The 18,278-nt window shown below is 39.9% G+C and overlaps 1 protein-coding gene across 3 annotated transcripts; it reads left to right on the top strand.

Annotated features, from left to right (window-relative positions):
• The first annotated feature begins 323 nt into the window (after positions 1-323).
• On the top strand, positions 324-17,219 carry rfx4 (regulatory factor X, 4). 3 transcript variants are annotated; one of them, XM_079254192.1, is made up of 18 exons: positions 324-515; positions 2,534-2,620; positions 2,804-2,864; positions 5,542-5,665; positions 6,845-6,906; positions 7,227-7,440; positions 7,901-7,978; positions 8,094-8,257; positions 9,443-9,543; positions 9,661-9,719; positions 9,826-9,970; positions 10,275-10,369; positions 10,902-11,019; positions 11,814-11,933; positions 13,200-13,358; positions 13,776-13,941; positions 14,018-14,156; positions 16,321-17,219. In XM_079254192.1, exons 1-18 carry the CDS (start codon positions 473-475, stop codon positions 16,582-16,584), a joined length of 2,199 nt encoding a protein of 732 aa, XP_079110318.1. In that variant the 5' UTR covers positions 324-472; the 3' UTR covers positions 16,585-17,219. The 3 variants fall into 3 exon arrangements, with proteins under 3 accessions (XP_079110318.1, XP_079110319.1, XP_079110317.1); XM_079254193.1 differs by having other exon boundaries at positions 13,197-13,358; positions 13,815-13,941; XM_079254191.1 differs by having other exon boundaries at positions 13,197-13,358.
• The last annotated feature ends 1,059 nt before the right edge of the window (positions 17,220-18,278 follow it).

Here is an 18,278-nt window from a genome sequence, read left to right as displayed (position 1 = left end):
TTTTTTTTCCTCTTGGTTGGGAGGGAGCTTTTCTTATTCAAAACAGCCCCACAAAAGACTTCCAGTGAGCCTTGCCACATCCCCATCTGACTTGGGGCCATTCATCAGCCTTCCAAGCCTATCAATGACATGTCCCCATCAGGGCTCCTATAAAATCAGCCCCTTTCCCATGAAACATCAGCAAACATTTTGACGGGTCTGGCTTTCCCCCCGCTGGATTTCTGGAGTCTCTACTCCCTCCCCACCCCCACCCCCACCCCCCACCCCAACTCCTTTCCACCCTTATTCCCACCTCCCCCTCTCTCCTTCGCCAACACCACCCCACTCTGGGCGAACCTCAGATCCTCAACATCTCCTGTGACGGGCAGTGGTCACGGAAACACAGAGCGAGACAAGGGGAGAGCGGCTGAGGAGGGGGAAACGTGCACCAAGCCATTTTCTTGGAGGAGCCAGTGTCGTTGATGGGAAGAGGATGCATTGCGGGCTGCTGGAGGAGCCTGATATGGATTCCACAGGTCAGTCCTGGTAAACTCTGCATGTGCCGAGAAACTCGCTTTCTGTTCAGAAACGTTGCTGCTGCACTTCTTTAGGTTTAAAACTTCCTCTGGAGTTGTTCAGAAGGGCTGTCTGGAAGCTTCTCTGATGATTTTAACCTTTTCAGTCTCTGTTGAAGGAGTGTCTTTTTTTCTTTCTTTTTTTTTAAACTTTTTTCCTTTTTATGTCTGTCACGCACATTTATGGTAAGTGCTGTTATAAGAAGCACTTTGTTCAGTAATTTGGCTTTAATGAGGCTGTTGATCTGAAAGAGACCAGAAATAAAAACAAGTTCTGATGATGATGCACCTGCTCCTCTCAGTGGAGAAGCAATACTTTTATTTAACTGTACATAGATTTTTAAATGTAGAAATATTAATGAGCGAGCTGATTAAGAGATTAAAATGCAACAAAATCTGCAGGGATTTTTTTTTTTAACCTAATAAAAAAAAAAGTTTGGATGCTCCACTGTCCTCCTGTAGATTTAGGGGGAAAAAAAGTGCTTTAGTCTTGAATGTGTGTTGCTAAATGAGCTAACATTCGTCTCACCTGTTGATCAAATTTAATCCAATTATTTAGATCCCCAACTTATCTGTTCTTGTGGTAAATGAAGCTTGAGATCTGAGCCTCTGAGAAGAATTAGCTCCCCTTCAGTGGATTCACTTTTTGTTTTTTGTGTGGAAAAATAAAGATAAAATCTGATTAGTAAAAGATTTAAAAGCTTGTTTTTCTATAAATGCAAAAATGGAAATAAAGTGTTTAACATAAGAAAGCAGACGTGGAAATAATGTGATTATAAGGGAATGTTTTTAGTTAGAAAGATGATAATAAAGTTGATCAGATGGTTAAAAAGTAAACTTTTTGTGATAATTGTAAACATACCACACAGAAAAAACTTCATCCGGACATTTTGACTTTGCAGTGTGACTTTTTCTGTCAACACCTGCCAAGCGATGTCTAGATCCTTCATCTATTCTAAACTTCTGCAACTTTTTGATATTTCTGCTTTAAATGATTTCCCTGCCATCAGGTCGTCCTGACAACAGCTGCCACAGCGTGTGTTGGTACTTCGTTTGTAGAGAGAAAACTAAATGAAAATCACAAAATCTAATGATAACGTAATTCTGTATAGCTGCAGTGGTTACAAGAAATGGCTTTAGGAAACTCGTGAAGGTACTTTTTCTAGCTTTTCCTTCTTTCTCTTTAATTCTCTCTCCCTCATTATTACTTTTAGTTTAGTACAAAATGACTAAATAAGAAGAAACTAAAGCTCATTATTTAAAAAAAAAAAAAAAAAAAAAAAAAAAAAAATTAAAAACATCCTTTGGTTTATTTAAAAAAGTAAAACAATATCAATAAGTCCCTCTTCCCCTCTTTGTGAAATTAATGGACAAGTAAATCCTCTTCTTGAACAAGAAAAATCATTTTGAATGGCTTTCCTCGCTATCAGGCTGTTCCTACATGAAAGCTTCAGTGTTTTGCTGCTGCTCCTTCACAGAAAGCACACCAGTTGAGCCATTTCTAAGTAGAAATTAAAACAGGACAATGGCCTCTATTCCACCAGACTGCTTCAGTAATGTGCACAGGCTCTTTTAAGCTAGTGTGTGTGCTCGTAGTCTGCAGGGAACAATGCTGGATTCCTGCCGTCTTGCTGAAAACATCTCAAATAGAGCCATGGCTGCACTGCTGCCCATACAATCGATTGTTGTCAGCTCACCCTGCCACATTAGTGACATTTTAAATGTCCTGTTTATGTAAATTTAACTTTGCCTTTTCTAAAGGATTTTTTTTTTTTAATAATAAAAAAAATAAAAAGTTTGTTGATTAACTTAGCAAAAAAATGGACAAATAATTCAGGAAAATGTCATTCAGTCCACTCACTCTTAGCCTTCTTCTTTACTTGAAATTTAAGCTTATGATTTAATTTCTCATTTGTTTAAAGAATGGGGAAAAAACATGTTTTTAGATCAAGTTTGCTCCTTTCATATGTTTTTATTAGAGAGCTGGATTGAAAGGTGCCTCAATGAGAGTGAGAGCAAGCGATACTCAAGCCACACGTCTCTGGGAAACATGTCCAACGACGAACGTAAGCAGCCGGATCGCTCTTTAACTCACTGAGGAGAATGTCTTGTTTATCGCAACCTCCTAATATTTTGTGCTGAAAATTTCATTTTTAGTGTTTGCAAAGAGAATTAGGATCATGACTAAGTTTGTTTATGTTGTCATAACTGTCATAACCTAATCTAGCCTGACGTGTTGCTTGTTGCAGATGAGGAAAAAGAAAATAACAGAGCATCTAAGCCACATTCGACACCTGCTACTCTGGAATGGTGAGTTATTTAGAACAAATATTGGCCTTATTTTTCTCTCGATGATTAGAAAATAAACAACAGAAGAGCAGGAAATTGCAGACTCGCACGTATTATACAGCTAGGGGTTAAGAGGTCGTAAACAGTCATCTGAAATGGGAAAACTCCAGACAGATTATGTGCTGTGGTCTTAAGTCGCCATGTGGAGCATTTTACGTGAATGCTGATCAGAAGCCAGGTTTTTATTAATTAGTTAATTAAAAGCTCTACACACCACAGCATGTTTTTAACATCATGATCCTGCTCAGAAGTGGCAGCATGTGGGATTTCCTTCATCACTTTGAGCCATGTCAGATTTAAAATTTGCATTAATTTGAATGTTTTCTCACACACATCACACACAGATGTTTCTTATCCAGAACTTGGACTGCCGTGTTTTAAAGTGCGTCTTAAAGACATTTTGCATTTAAAGCAAATCATGTTTCTGTTCTGTAACTTTAGTCCTGCATCTAAAGTTGTAATACAGGAATTTGTTCTTCTCTCCCTGATGTGATAATTCCTTATAAACCATCTCGACTGACACTAAAAACTATTAGAGGATTGAAAAAGCAAGCAGCTTTCATGTAGCGCATCCCTTAAATCTTCTGTAATCTTGAAATGCAAATATACCTTCATTTTTTATGTCCGGTCAGCCATGACGCTCATTACTACCGATTTAATCAGCAGTGTCTGTTTTACAAGACGAATTGTTAACTGTGGATGTAATTCATGTTTGTAATAAATGTTATGGGTTTTTTTTTTTTTTACTGTGCAACAATTAGTCTTGCTCCAATAATTGCAGGGATAAGTTAGTCTAATATTTTAACCAACTAAAACTATTACATCTGTGTTGCATTAAAGCAAAAAAAAAAAAAAAAATCTCTATTCTGACCACTCTAAAGTAATATTTTTATCTGCATTTTGGCTTCCCCTGAGCAATAAGACTGTCACAACTACTGTCTAAACAGAACTTCAAGTTTCCAGAGAGAAACTAGGCAAACTTCACGAGAAAATGCAGCAGGTTGTTTGCTAATAAAGACGGCGGTTCGCTTGGAAAGCACGGCTCACAAAGCAACACAACTAAACTCTTCATGCAGCAGTCTTTTGGATAAGATGCCTCTTTGGCATGAAGTTATGAGATCACAGCTATAAATATGTAAATCGTCACACATGAGACTCTGCATGATCGAGCTGCTGCATTTTTAACCATCAGTTTTCTGCTCTGAATAATTTCCAACATTCACATGATGCCGAAGGTTTTTAAAAAGGACATTTTTGCTCCACAGCCACTGAAAACATTTAAAGACCAGAAGTAAATGTACTGGCTTTCATATCTGGCAAATATTGCTTTCATTCATTCTGACAGGCCTCGTTTTTTTAGGCTGTCTGTGATAAGACGAGTGTTTACTACTTTTATCACAGTTTTTTTTTTTTAAATGCAGCATCACTTTAAGTTTCTATCAACCCAAATATGGGCTGAAATATAGCAGGAATAAAAGAAATCACTGCAGTGTTATGTTCTATTCATCACATGCATTTATCTCTTGTAATTGATTAAAAGTTATGTCAACTGTTTTATATCAATTAGTACTTATTATTTTATTCATCTGACGCTTCTCTCCAGTGATTGTCTGACTTTTGGGGAATTCTGACTGAGGTGATAAACACATTAAAGTTCCCTAAACCATCAAAAGTTTTAGTTTTGTTGTCCTGCTGTAAACACTGTTGTGTAGCTCAATTAATAACAAAACCAAATATTACCTTAGTTGTTTGTGTTTTCTGTAATGTAATTTATAAAGTAAGTAGAAATTACAGCTGTAAAAATAAAAACAATATTTTTCTGTATGATGTGAAGGAAAAGATGTGCAAGTGCCAGTCTGTCCAGTTTAGGGTAAAACAAAACCAATATATAAAGATGAATAATAAAGAGGGAGTGATGAAGTTAGTGAAAACAGTGTTGCTGTGTATCGAGTCTGTTCCTGTGTAGCATCGTCCACTGTGAAGGCGTTTTAAAGCTGCGGCGAGTGTTCTTTCATTCGAGCCTTTAGGGGGCAGAAATAGTCCGAAACGACTGAAGAAAGTTGTCTCGTAATTGTAACAGATGGTTTTTTTTATTAGTTTGTGTGTTTCTAACGGTTGTCGTCAGGCTGGTTGAGCAAACAGCAAAAACATTTAATTTTGAAAGGCTGACAGCTGTTTCAGTGTAAATCAGTTTCACATAAATCATGTGTGTAATTAACCTTTTACTGAAGTCAACAGTTCAGTGTGATTATTTAGTGAACAACTCATCTCAGGGATAGCTGTGGAAACAGACAGAAAACTCATCCAGATGTGGAAGTTTTGTCTAATATTCAGCTAATCTGGTTAATGCACCATGTGGAAAACATGTCAGACTTCCAGGGGAAAGCGCTTTGCAGCTCCATCTGTGTCTGTGTGTGTGTCACTAACAGCTGATGTTTGTTTTGTTAAACTTGCTGCTTTATAGTTAATGCTAAAGTTTCTGCAGAAGTCTCTTCTTAGTTATGTGTTTCCAGATCCCACATGTTAAACATAACCTTTACACACTTCCATGGAGAGCTGCCGCACCAAAATTTTCCAAAAATCTAATGTTTTTTTCGAGGCTTTTTTCAAGCTGTGTGTGTGTTGTGTTCTGTCACAGGTTAGAAGAAAACTACGAGATAGCTGAAGGTGTGTGTATACCCAGAAGTGCCCTCTACATGCATTACCTAGACTTCAGTGAGAAACACGACACGCAGCCTGTAAATGCAGCCAGCTTTGGAAAGGTGAGATTCATAAGCGGTGATGAAGATTAAACATCCTCATTTTAATGCTGTTTATGTGTTGGAGTATAATTGTTATTAATAGGGTTTGGAGATATTGTTTTTCTTTTGATGGGGAGGATGCTCTTTAAATAATCACAGCAAAGTGACTCAACAGATTTAATAGAAAAAAACTGATATCTAAGCTGTGATCTCATCAGCTCCAAGCTCCTGTCGGACCCCTCCGAGCCCAGCTTGGCTTTCGTTCTGCAGCTCTGACTGCTGTGTTGCAGCCACATCATCTCAGTGTGAACACATAATCTAAAGCCAAAGGAGATGTGCTTTCGTCTGTTCCCACAACCCCAAGAAGTTCCTTAGCCTTGCTACCCCCAGCCATCCCCCGTACCCTGGACTCTGGCCCCAACCCCCCACACCCAAGCCCACCCCCGCCCCTCCACAGCTCCTGTCGGAAGATATTGAAAAAGAGAAGGGGCCTGGATTAATGTGTAATTAAAGGAAATTTGGAAGGGTGAGATGTTGCGGAATGTTAGATCAGTGGCTGGAGCAGTGTGGGGTGTCCTTTAGGAAGGCTTCATTGATTCGGGACAAAAAAACGAGAGAGGGCCCGGACTGCCTCCCTGTCTGCTCATTTATCAAGCGGGGCCTGACAGAAACTTCACAGCTTGGCCTCTTTTTTCATCCCACACAATGGAGAGCTACACTGTTTGCTAAAGTTTCTGCACCAGGAGTTGGACCGAGGAGCCGATCTCTTCGGACAAAAAAAAAAAAAAAAAGAGAGGAAAGAAGGAAGGAGGGAGCGCTGATGAGGAGAGGGAGAACGACTGAGGATGGGTGAATGACGAGATGGCTGTTGAAGGGAAAAATTAGTACCCTTAGATGCCATAAATGCAAAGCTTTTTTCTCTCTGTGAACACTTTGAGAATTTTTTTTATCATTAAAAAGTATTTACCTTAAAATATCAGGATTTTCTTGAACTAATCATCTGTGTTACTTAGTTATTAAAAAAAAAAAAAAGAAAGAAAGAAAGAACCACCTGATGACATTGTCACTGCCTCTACTCTTCTTTCCTCTTTACTCCAAGTAGTTTCTGGTAAATGTGAACATAAAACAAGTTATATCGAAAATAAATCTTTTGTTTTATACTTTCTACATGCTCATAGCCTTTATGTCTCCTCCAAACAGATTATTAGGCAACAGTTTCCAGCACTAACTACCAGAAGACTGGGGACAAGAGGGCAGTCCAAGTAAGATCTGGATTTATTTTTGTTAATAATTTTAAAATGTTTTATTGAAAAAAAGTCAAACTCTGAAACGGAAAACTTGCAAGATACCGGGATAAATTAATATTAATTCAAATAAAAGAAATGACATTATTCACTTAGAATAACAGCAGATCTGAATAAATTGATAGTTTATGGAGGTTGTTTCGGAAAATATGAAGCAAAATTAGAAAAAAAGCTTCTGATCAACATAAACCTGCATGTTTATTTCATATGACTGTGTATCAATAGTTAAATGTGAATAGAAAGTTCATTTTCTTCGACCTGCTGTCTCTGCTACTCAGGTACCACTACTACGGCATTGCGGTGAAGGAGACCTCTCAGTACTATGATGTGATGTACTCCAAAAAGGGGGCGGCGTGGGTGAACGAGACAGGGAAGAAAGAGGTCACGAAGCAGACAGTGGCGTATTCACCGCGCTCCAAACTGGGGACACTCCTGCCAGAGTTTCCAAATGTCAAAGACCTAAATTTGCCTGCCAGCCTGCCAGAAGAGAGGGTAAACAGGAGTTTTAAAAGTCCATCCTTGTTGCTCCCGCCTCACCTCACCTCTCCCTGCCGTCTCACCAACTCTCCGCCCCCTCTGACTCTTTTATCTGGCTTTGCGTTTAGAGAAGGACCTTGAGGATTTATGTGCTTGCTCCTCGCTAACTCTTAATCTTTTGAGGGGGGGGTGGATAATAAGATCGAGGAGTGGACAAAAGAACAAGCACTAGCTGTCCAGCTTTTAAAGGGGGGCCATGATTTTAAATGGTTTGTGTTTTGCTGATCTCTAAAGCTTGTTTTATGTCTCTCCGCTTCAGCTGAGACCTGCAACATGTTTTTATAGGTTCACATGCTTTGTGCAAGATTTACTTTCTTGTTTTTGTTTCTTTTTTTTTTTTAAAGTTTCCCTCAAAAGAGAAGAGATCCTTCAAGTTTGTGCTGTGGTTTCATTAACACTCATTTGTCAACCGCAGGTGTCAACCTTCATCATGATGTACAGAACACACTGCCAGAGGATACTGGACACTGTCATTCGTGCTAACTTTGATGAGGCAAGGCTTCTCCTAGTTTAAACTAGATGTTCCTTCAGATTCTCTTTCAGTACACTGACTTGCCTACATCTTCTGTGTGTAATACTAAACATGACATCCTGTGTGGCGTCTGCAGGTCCAAAGCTTCCTGCTGCACTTCTGGCAGGGCATGCCACCCCACATGCTCCCTGTCCTAGGCTCCCCCACTGTTGTAAACATCGTTGGAGTTTGTGACTCCATCCTCTACAAGGCCATCTCTGGTGTGTTGATGCCCACCGTCCTGCAAGCACTGCCTGACAGGTGAGCACTTGCTGCAATCTTTATTCGTTGGCACTTAATCTGGACGTGAACAGTGTGTTTTGTTAGCTCCTCAGACTTCATAACAAGCATCTATATTATCAATGTGTGTGTGCTGTGTACATTTTTTTTGGTCTTAAACGGTTTGATGACAGTTTCACTCCTTTGGCGATGGAAAAACGCGTCGTTTTAGAGAGTTTTTTCTACTTGGAAATCCTTGTGACGTCCCGGGGGATAAGGTTTGGTGATTGGTTACCTTCTACTGGTTAACAAGGGCATGTACAAATACATCAGGCGGGTGGAAAACGTGGGGTAAAGTTATTTCCAACGATGGCTGGTGAGTTTACCAAAGAGAGACATCCTGCTGCATTCGTTGCTGTGGGTTGCTGTTTTCCACTTCGTTTTCAGGCTCTGATTCAGGTTCCAACATGTAGGGCTGTATGCTATTTGTTGACATTGTATTTTGTTTTTTTTATTGAGTTCATATGAGCCTAATCCTTCTGTTTGTGAGATGTTACAATGACGGCGAAAGCAGGTGCGGTGCGCGCTCCCAATGTATTGCAGTGGCGGGAGGCGGGGCTTAATGCAGAAGAGTCTCAATCCACTCGTTTTGCCCGCAGGCTGATCTGACAGCCTACGGAGAGGGTCGGTCTGAAGTAAATAAAGCGATTTGTGACATTAACTCGATCAATCCCAGCCCTTTTGGGCTCAGAAATAAATTATAAATTACCCTGAAATACACATCATAGTTCCATTTTAATACTATAAGTATCTTTTATCATAAAGAAAAAGGTTGCAATCAAACTGTAGACTGCGTATAAGAATGTTTAATTTAAGATGCCAGTGTAGCTCCAGCAGCTTTTTCTTGCAGGTAAGCTAAATATATCTGGATGAGATTAATCCTGAAAAGTCTACTGGCATTTTGACACCTTATTGTGCTCATGCTCCAAGAAAAAAAAAAAAAAAAGCAATTTGCATCAACTCTACACTGACAGAAGTAAAGTTGAATTAGAATCTAATTTGTCCTGTTTGGGACTCAATCTACAGTGCAGAAAAACACCATAAATAGAATCTGAACATGGGAGTTTATTGTATTTTCCACATGAGACCCTCACACTGACCCTTCAGGAAGCCGTCAGTGATGAATAAAAACTCATCAATCTGCCCTGCTGTCTGTCTTCTGCTCAGTTTGACTCAGGTTATCCGAAAATTTGCCAAACAGCTCGATGAGTGGCTTAAAATAGCACTTCACGACCTTCCTGAAAACCTGAGAAATATCAAATTTGAATGTAAGTTCATCACCTCTCATCATGGTGTCTACTAATTAAGATCAGTTTTCTGGGCATTTATGTAAGAGCAGAAACTCACAGGTTAAACCATGTTTGCTTCTGTGCTTTTATTTCCAGTGTCGAGGAGATTCTCTCAGATTCTAAAGCGGCAAACATCATTAAACCATCTATGTCAGGTGTGTGTCGGTGTCTGAATGTTTTTAATAAAAATCCATATGAAAAACAAAGCTGATAAGGGATTCACATGTATTTGGGTCATATTGTTGATTTATCTGTCCGCAGGCATCACGAACTGTGATAAACAGTGCCGACATCACCTTTCAAATGCTGGAGGACTGGAGGAATGTGGACCTGAACAGCATCACCAAGCAGACACTTTACACCATGGAGGACTCGCAGGAGGAGCACAGGCAGCTTATTATCAACTGTAAGCTCACGCAGAATAACCGATTCCACCCACATGGGCAAAGAGTTCAAACTTGACGTCCACATAAACACGGTGAGGGACAATCATTCCCACGACCAGCAGAGTCAAAGCATTGATGACGGAGACCAAAAGGTTAAACAAGTTCATTCTCCTTTCAAACACCCTGTGGAGCTTCTTCAATTCACTCGCTCCTGACAGGAGCAGAGGTCACTGATATGTAGACGTTCCTGCATTAAGATGCTGCTTGTGTCCAGATTCTGCTTTTTAACATGACCTGATCTTCTTCTTCTTCCTCCTGTCACAGTGTATCAGGAGTTTGACCGTTTATTAGAAGAACAGTCTCCAATTGAGGCGTACATTGAGTGGCTGGACTCCATGGTGGACCGCTGCGTCGTCAAGGTGAAACAGCACAACACTTTATTAACCAATCAGAAAAAGAGGCTTTTTTAAAAGTTGACTCAGCACATTTTTTCCTAGTGTATAGATCTTTTTTAATTACCTTTATTTAGTTCTAGTTGCACCAGTGAGAAGAAATATTTTCCATGTTTGATGCTAATGGTTTATGATTTCACATTTTGATAATCTCCTTTGTGAAGACGCCTGTGGGTGAAATCCATTGGCCTCTGCATGTTTTCCTCCCTCGGAGGCACTTGCTTTGCAATCCTCCCAGTTAATGATGTCTTCAAGCTTCCCATTTGCGTCCATTATGTGCCAGATATGGGCTTGTAAAATTTGGTCACCCTGGCAACGTCTTGCACCGCCCAGACAAGAGTTCAATAGGAAGGCGTGTCCCTGGGGGCAAATTAAATAGTTGACTTGTTGACATGTTTTTCGTTCCATGAGGGTTAAGCCCCAGTTCGAACCCAGGGGTTAATTCTGCCCCAGCATCCCCACCCTTCCCCCTCCTTTCTCATGGAAATGTTCTCTCTAGGTGGCAGGAAAGAGGCCTGGGTCCTTGAAGAAGGTGGCCCAACAGTTCCTGCTGATGTGGTCGTGTTTTGGTACCCGAGTCATACGGGATATGACCCTCCACAGCGCACCCAGCTTTGGTGAGCCGCTTCCTCATTATACCATAATGCAACAGGCAGGAAACACCTTAAGTTCACTGTGAGGTTTAATAATAGTTATTTGTTGTTTTATGCATATTATAGCCACCATCACAAATCCAGATTCCTCTTTAACTTCTCGCTAAAGTTTTCCATCCTATTACCTTTAAAGAATAAATAAAACTGAGTCTAAAATAAGCAGAAAGAATGAGAGAGTGGAATGCTGCTTTAACAGCTTGCTGTGTACAGGTAAGCTTTGCAGAAAGTGAAGAGCAGTAAAACCAAAATAAAAGAAAATGGCTTCTCTTTCCTCTACTTGTGTCCTTCGGCCCTGTCTGTGAATATCAAAGACACAGCTGGTAGCAGTGTTTTGATAAAGCAGGTCTCGGTGCACAAACAGCTAATTAACAAAAGCCGCCCCTCCCCTCTCCCGATGCGTTTGCCTGTCTTTTCCATTTTATGACCGGTCAGTATTGCACCCTGCTCCTCTGAACAGCCACAAGTGTTTATTATGCACACGGCAGCAGCAGCGACCCGCACAATGACACAATTGTGATGACACTCCCTCGCATTCCGCGGTCTCATCGTTCGTGCGACCTCGGGGTCAGCTGACATATTTCTGGCACTGAGTCGGTACACGGAAACAAGTGCGCTCGCTCCTTTTTTTAACCACAGCTGCCATCCTCTCAGTCCTCAGGATGTGATGTCATCACAATATATCATGCCATCATTATTGAGCTCATCGATTGGGTTTTATTTGAGCAATATTGATAAAATTCCACATGTGTTGTCTCCAGGCTCCTTTCACCTGATCCATCTCATGTTTGATGATTATGTACTTTACCTGTTGGAGTCCCTGCACTGCCAGGAGAGGGCCAACGACCTCATGAGGGCCATGAAAGGCGAAGGTAGCACAGGTGAGGCCATTGCTGCTCTGTACTTATTTAAATTAGAGTGTGTTGTTGGCACTTATACCGATATTGCTTGATTTTATTTACAGTTTGTGTTTAATTTTCTATTTGTCTTGTGAATCAGAAAACTAAGGTGTCAGCAGAGGGTTTACAAGCTAGTTTACATAAAGTAAAAAAAAAAAAGGTATGAAATAAGGGCGTAAATTTCAAATGTACAGATTTAACTTTTAGTGCTGAAATAATAGTTTAATTCACATATTGGTTCATGTTTGTTATCACTTAATCAGCCATGTTTTTCACACAAGAATAAATGCTAAAAATATTCAAGGTGTAGTTTTAGCTCAACTCTATAGCAGCTTTCCCATGTAAAAGGGGTTCAGCTTGAGCTAAAGCCACTAGAGCCACAAACTGTAAAAAAAAAAAAAAAAACAGTTAATAAAATAATAATTATGCATTCAATGATAAAAACAAGAAAATGCATTAAAAAATATTATTTATACCTTCACACAACGACAAAAAAAATGTTAAGAGAAAGAATGAAAATAAAGACAATAACTGGTGAATGTGGACATGTGGAATCATGGTAAGTATAAACCATGATGGTATAAATTTTAACGCTGATGGGACTAAGAAATAATTACTCATTTTCTGTTGTTTTTTTTTTTAATAGTTTTAAATCTGTATCCAAGTATAACTGCTGGGACTGAACTTAAATTTAGCTTGTTTTTGCCAGAAAATTAGATTAATCAGCAATAAAAACAAAAAAGTACTGCATTACAATACAATATTCAGCTTTATAATTGATTAGCTTTGTAGTATCGTTCATATCGATAACTCTGAGCCACAGTTGTGAAGGTCTCTGGTCAGTAAAGCTTTATAATCCCAGTTATTTTCTGTTTGGTTTTTAAGCTCTCAGTCAAGTTCAAGTTTTCACTTATGCACATTTTTTACCAATTATCGTGGAATTGTAATAAAAGAAAAACCTCTGAAGGACATTTGCTCAGTTTAAAAGCAAACTCTGAAAGGTTTTGTCCATCAACTTTCAATAAACCTGCAGAAGATATTTAGAATAGCTGTGATTCATCTCTACTTTCTTATCATTGATGTTCACTGTAATTTGAAATCAGTTTTCCATGATTAGGTTTTTAACATTCAGCTGTAATAAAAATGTAGTTTGAATCTGAGTAATAACAGTTTAATTAACACCAAACTTTGATATTCATCTTGTCTTAAACTGTGTAATAAACTCTTCATGTTTGATGCCTTTAGCAGAGCAAGAGGAGGAATTCACTCTGACAGAAACCACCCCCACCTCCCCATCTCCCGGATCCTACTCTCCCGCCCGGTCGGTACACTCTGTGGGCATCTCCTCAGCCAGCTCCCCCACCGCTGCCGTGTCTCCAGATTACACCGGCGTCACCACCACCACAGGTGAGACAGGACTCAGAATAAGAATCAGATTTATTGTCATTGAGCCAGTGTCCCGGCACAACAAGATTAATTCCAATACAACCCGTCCAAGAGTAGACAAAACAACATACATATAACATAAAGAGGAGGAAACAGACTGAGGCAGCAGCCACAGAGGAAAAGATGACATGAGGAAGGTATCTCTACACTTTGTCTAAAGTGGATGAAGAGTACAGATGCTGCAAAAAAACACACCTGAGTACAAAAAAGCTCATTTTCAGACAGCCACAACATAAGGTAAATATATGGGGAAAGGGGGTTGGGGGATGGGAGGAGGGGTCCAACACACATGACAGACCCAAACAAGATGAGTTTAGTGGGTTTCAGTGCACATAGTTGCTCTGCGCCAAAACATTTGTTTCTGTATGTGTCTACCAGGCGCTGTTCAGTCATATACCTGGTCCCTTACATACACAGTGACAACAGCAGGCGGCTCCGCTCCCGAGGCCGGACAGCAGCTGTCCTGTATGAGGAGCAGCGCTCCAGTCCCTCCTCCATCCTCCACCCACAGGATGCCAGTGTACACCCACAGGGAGGAACACGGGTAAGTAAGACAACATCATTAAACCCCATTTAGGAAACCGTTTCAATTTGCTGAATGTTTCTTGACACCGTTACAGGTATACTGGTAGCTATAACTACAGCAGTTACACCAACCAGCATCCACACTCTATCCAGAGCCAGTATCCCAGTCTGGCCCACGAGCCCACCATCGCAGCCCCCCTCCACTACTCCGCGTACCACCGCTCATCTGCACAGGTCAGTCCCACTCACTTCAAGCAGTTTATTTCACTTTAAACACAACCAAAACTCTGATTCATTTACTTCAAATAACAAATGTAACATTGTACAATAAACTAAAATGTCTGTTCTATACGCGAGGTTACCAGATCTTAGAACCAGGTTACAAGCAGAGGTGACATAACTTTTTATGTCGCTGCTCCCAAACAGTCTGCCTTTTAATATCAGATTGGTACAGATCACTGAGCATTTTAAATCTTTATTAAAAACACTTTTTCTCACTGGTTTTTCCTCCAGCTTAAGCATTTTAATTCGGCTTTTAAAGTGTTTATGTTTTTACATGTGTTTTATGTTATTTTAATGTAGTTTATGTCATGCTATTTTAATTGTTTTATCCTTGTATTTTGTTTTATTGTGTATATTTGTTTATTTCATTCTATTTTAATCATAGGTTAGGTATTTTACCTGCTTTGTTTTGCATAGCTGAGGTTGTTTTTAAGTGTTCTTCATAAATAAATTGGACTTGACTTTTTTTTAGATAAATTCCTCAGATAACATGACATGTTGCTTCTAAAGTTAGCAAACTTGAATAAAAAATTAAACTTAAGAGGTAAAACTCTACAAAATGCATCATATAAAATATCCAGTTTATTGACGTACCTGTAATTTTATCTTGTTTCATTATATACTTATAAAAGGGGCAATTTTGCATATAAATGATGCAGGTAGACTTTATACTGTTTAATCTGCAGCTTTTCTGGGAGAAATATTTTTTGGCAAATGCACAAATTATTAGAAAACTGAGTAAAAGCTGCAATTTATTCAGTAATGTAGAGGGGGGAAAACATGCTCAGGTATGGGCAGACTGCTTGTATAAACTGTCATTTCCAAATGTACACATCTGTGTTCACCTGTGGAAATGTGGAAAAAGTGGTAGAAGTGTCAGAAATATAGAAACATGACAGACAGTTGGTACAGACATGCTGATGTAATGAAATGAACATGCTAGAAGTTTGGGCCATCTTACACAGGAGGAGCTCTAACACAAGTATACAAAAGCATAATAATAATAATGGCGTCTCAACATCTGAACTGTCCCCTAAAGAGTGGAAGTCTTAAGTTTGAGGTGGGGGGTGCATTTAGGATGTGATTCGTTGGGTGATGTTACAGCTCATGTATAGCGAGGGGTGTGTATTCACTCTTTTAGTGCTAATTTCCTGTCAAGGGTCCTCTAACCGCCGTTGCTTTTAAAGTGGGAGGAGATCAGCTGGGCCTCAGCGCTCACAGTGTTTCTTAAAGTCCCTGAATCAGCCTCTACACACAGCGGAAGCAGACAGTGAAAGGTGGCTCGGCCAGGGCCAAGTGGGGCCCTGCTCTGTTACTCCTCTTTCCAACTCTCAATAGTCTCTTCATCTGTTAGAGCCAGTAGCTACGGAGCAGGGCAAGGGGGCGTTTATTAAAATATTGTTATTCAATAGTCTCTTTTCTGCTTGTGAACAAGAGGCAGCTGAGAAGTCTGCTCTGCGCTGACTGTCTTTTTCCATGCCACGATTCCTCATAATGGAATCAACTGTTGTGCTTATATTTAGCAAGAAAAAGGGAAAAGTGTGTTACTTCCACTTTTTTTTTTCCCCAGATCCGTCTGAGGTTAAATGAAGCACAATGCCTGCACTTTGTTAGCATCAGAGGTTTGACACAGAGCTGAAAAAGCTGCCGGATCTCCATCTGTGCCAAATATTTTTATCAGCAGACAGATTCGGTCAGCGATGTTTGTGAGCAGTTACTACAGGCAACAAAAAATAACACAAAAACACTTCTTATTTTCTTGAAAACTGTTAAAAAAAATAATAATAAAAAAAATAAAAAAATTTAAGTGGCCTCATTTTCTGCTTTGGCCGCTGTGGCATAACTTGTGAGGCAATTTCCCCTGACAGGAAATTACCATCTGCAGGGTCAGTTTATACCCAACGCTACATGTTCAATAAAACTCCAAGCAGGAGTCCAGCTGGGTGAGATATGAAGTGGAAAAGCCTTATGACAAACCTTTATTGATCAATCAAAAATAAAGTTACCCTTACTATTAGTAGTATTATTATTCTTTCAGATTTTCCCAGTTTTAGCTTTATTGATCTTGGGGTTATTTCTCATATTTCTTCTTCTCTTGTCATATACTCCTTCACAGTACCAGCAGATGTCTCGAATGGAGCCTTGCTTGATGGGCAGCACTCCTAGGTTACACCCCACACCTGTCGCCCCCCGGTGGCCAGATGTATCCCCTGCTAACAGCTGTTACACCAGCCCACCTATGCATTCATCCCGCTATGCCACCTCTGGGGACATGTACTCTCCCTTAGGTCCTCGCAGGAACTCAGAGTACGAACACTCGCAGCATTTTCCAGGCTTTGCCTACATCAATGGAGAGGCCACCACTGGGTGGGCCAAATAGTCCTTAAATGTTTGTTGAGACATTCATGTTGAAGCTCCAGGCCTGATGGACCGGCAGGCGCCAGGTCTCCAAAACACTTCCGACAAAGTGCACCTAAACGAAGAGCAGAGAGGAAGAGGCATCAGCCGCACTGACAGTTTGAGAGGACTCCTTACGTCAATCACCCTGATGATTGAGGCATAATTTGAGCAGACTTTGTTCAACAGTTGATGGAAGAAAAAAAAAATCTTAATGATTGTCAGAATTTGCAGCAAAATCGTTTTAAGAGTGCAATGCTGCTGCCAAGCTGTGCCTTTGTTTTAGGGAATGTACATCTCTGCCAGGGTTTCTCGTCAGGCTCACAAGTCAGCACACACATCCCTCCACGTGAGCAACGTGTGCCCCATGAGCTGCAGCTGACACCAGTACAATCCCAATGACGGCACGTTCTTCTCCTGTTGCTCAGCGCTGTGCAGCATCCTGTTGCAATGAGCTGTACTGCCTTAACCCTCTCCTGGGGAAAGAAACCTTTTATGTGCATCTACGGTGACCTCCATTGATGGTATAAGGCGTGTCCATCCTTGGATTTTTATTTTAAATGATTAAATGCTGTGACTAAAATAAAAAAAAAAACATAAATATTCTGTCACAAACTTTTCTGCTCTTTTCTGTTACTTTATATCTATATATACATATAGGTATATATAGTATGTGTTTTCTGTAACTTTGTAACATGGTGTATCCTTTATTTTCTATGTTACAACTGGTACTTTGTCTCTGTTTTGTATAATTAGTAAAGGACACATTAACTTAGGGTTGTGTGTTTTATGCACTCAAAGCTACTGAGGACCTATTACCCTATGGGTATTTATAAAAAGGGAAAATATCAAAGTGTACAGTAACATGGAGTATCGTAACTTTTCTGTAAATAAAAAGCACTGGAAAGCATCTGTGGTGACTTAAACTATCACAGTTGAAACTGATGTGCATGTGGGAAATATACTGCCACATTTAAAAAACAGTAACTCTTGTCAAATGTCTTCATTTTTCTGTCTGTGGAGAAATCCTCAAAATGGTGCTCTAAAAGTCCAAATATAAAGAAATGAAAAAATACATTCTTTTATGATGATCGTAGTATCAGCACTGGAGCGAAGTCTTGAAGTATAGTCCTGCTATTTTTACACCGGACTTTAGTTTTATGTAGCAATGCTCTTTAAAAACAAAATTAAACAGGAAAAAAATATTTTTAAATGAACTGAAGTTATTTTCCACATATGCTTAAAGTCAAACTTTTCATTTCTGATCTCCCCCACATCTAATTCATTTAATGCTGATGTACGTTTTCTGCAGTCATCTGAGCTGTTTTATTTGCTTCCCACTCTGGGAATCGGCATAACAACACAGCGAAGGACAGGGACGGAAGCAGAAGAGCAACACTGCAGGAAGAACTACATTTCCATGGAGAGCATGTCCTGCTGTGATGGGGTCGTTGCACCTCAGTCCCATAACCTTTAACCTCTGACCCCTGCCAGGGTTTTTATTTATTAGAAAGGGGATCCTCTGTGTTACTTCTCTGAAATCCTGCAACACTCACAACTGAGACACTGAATGCAGAGGACTTATTTAAAAAAAGAAAAAAAAAAAGATGTCTCTCCTTCATTGTGATTTAATCACCTGACCTGAGTGTCAACATCAATATCCGCTAAAGATCTCAG

Source organism: Telmatherina bonti, assembly GCF_933228915.1.
Source record: "Telmatherina bonti genome assembly, chromosome: 2".
Taxonomy (NCBI): Eukaryota; Metazoa; Chordata; class Actinopteri; order Atheriniformes; family Telmatherinidae; genus Telmatherina; species Telmatherina bonti.
Note: the sequence above shows the minus strand (reverse complement) of the source record. Positions and strands in the feature narration are given on the sequence as shown.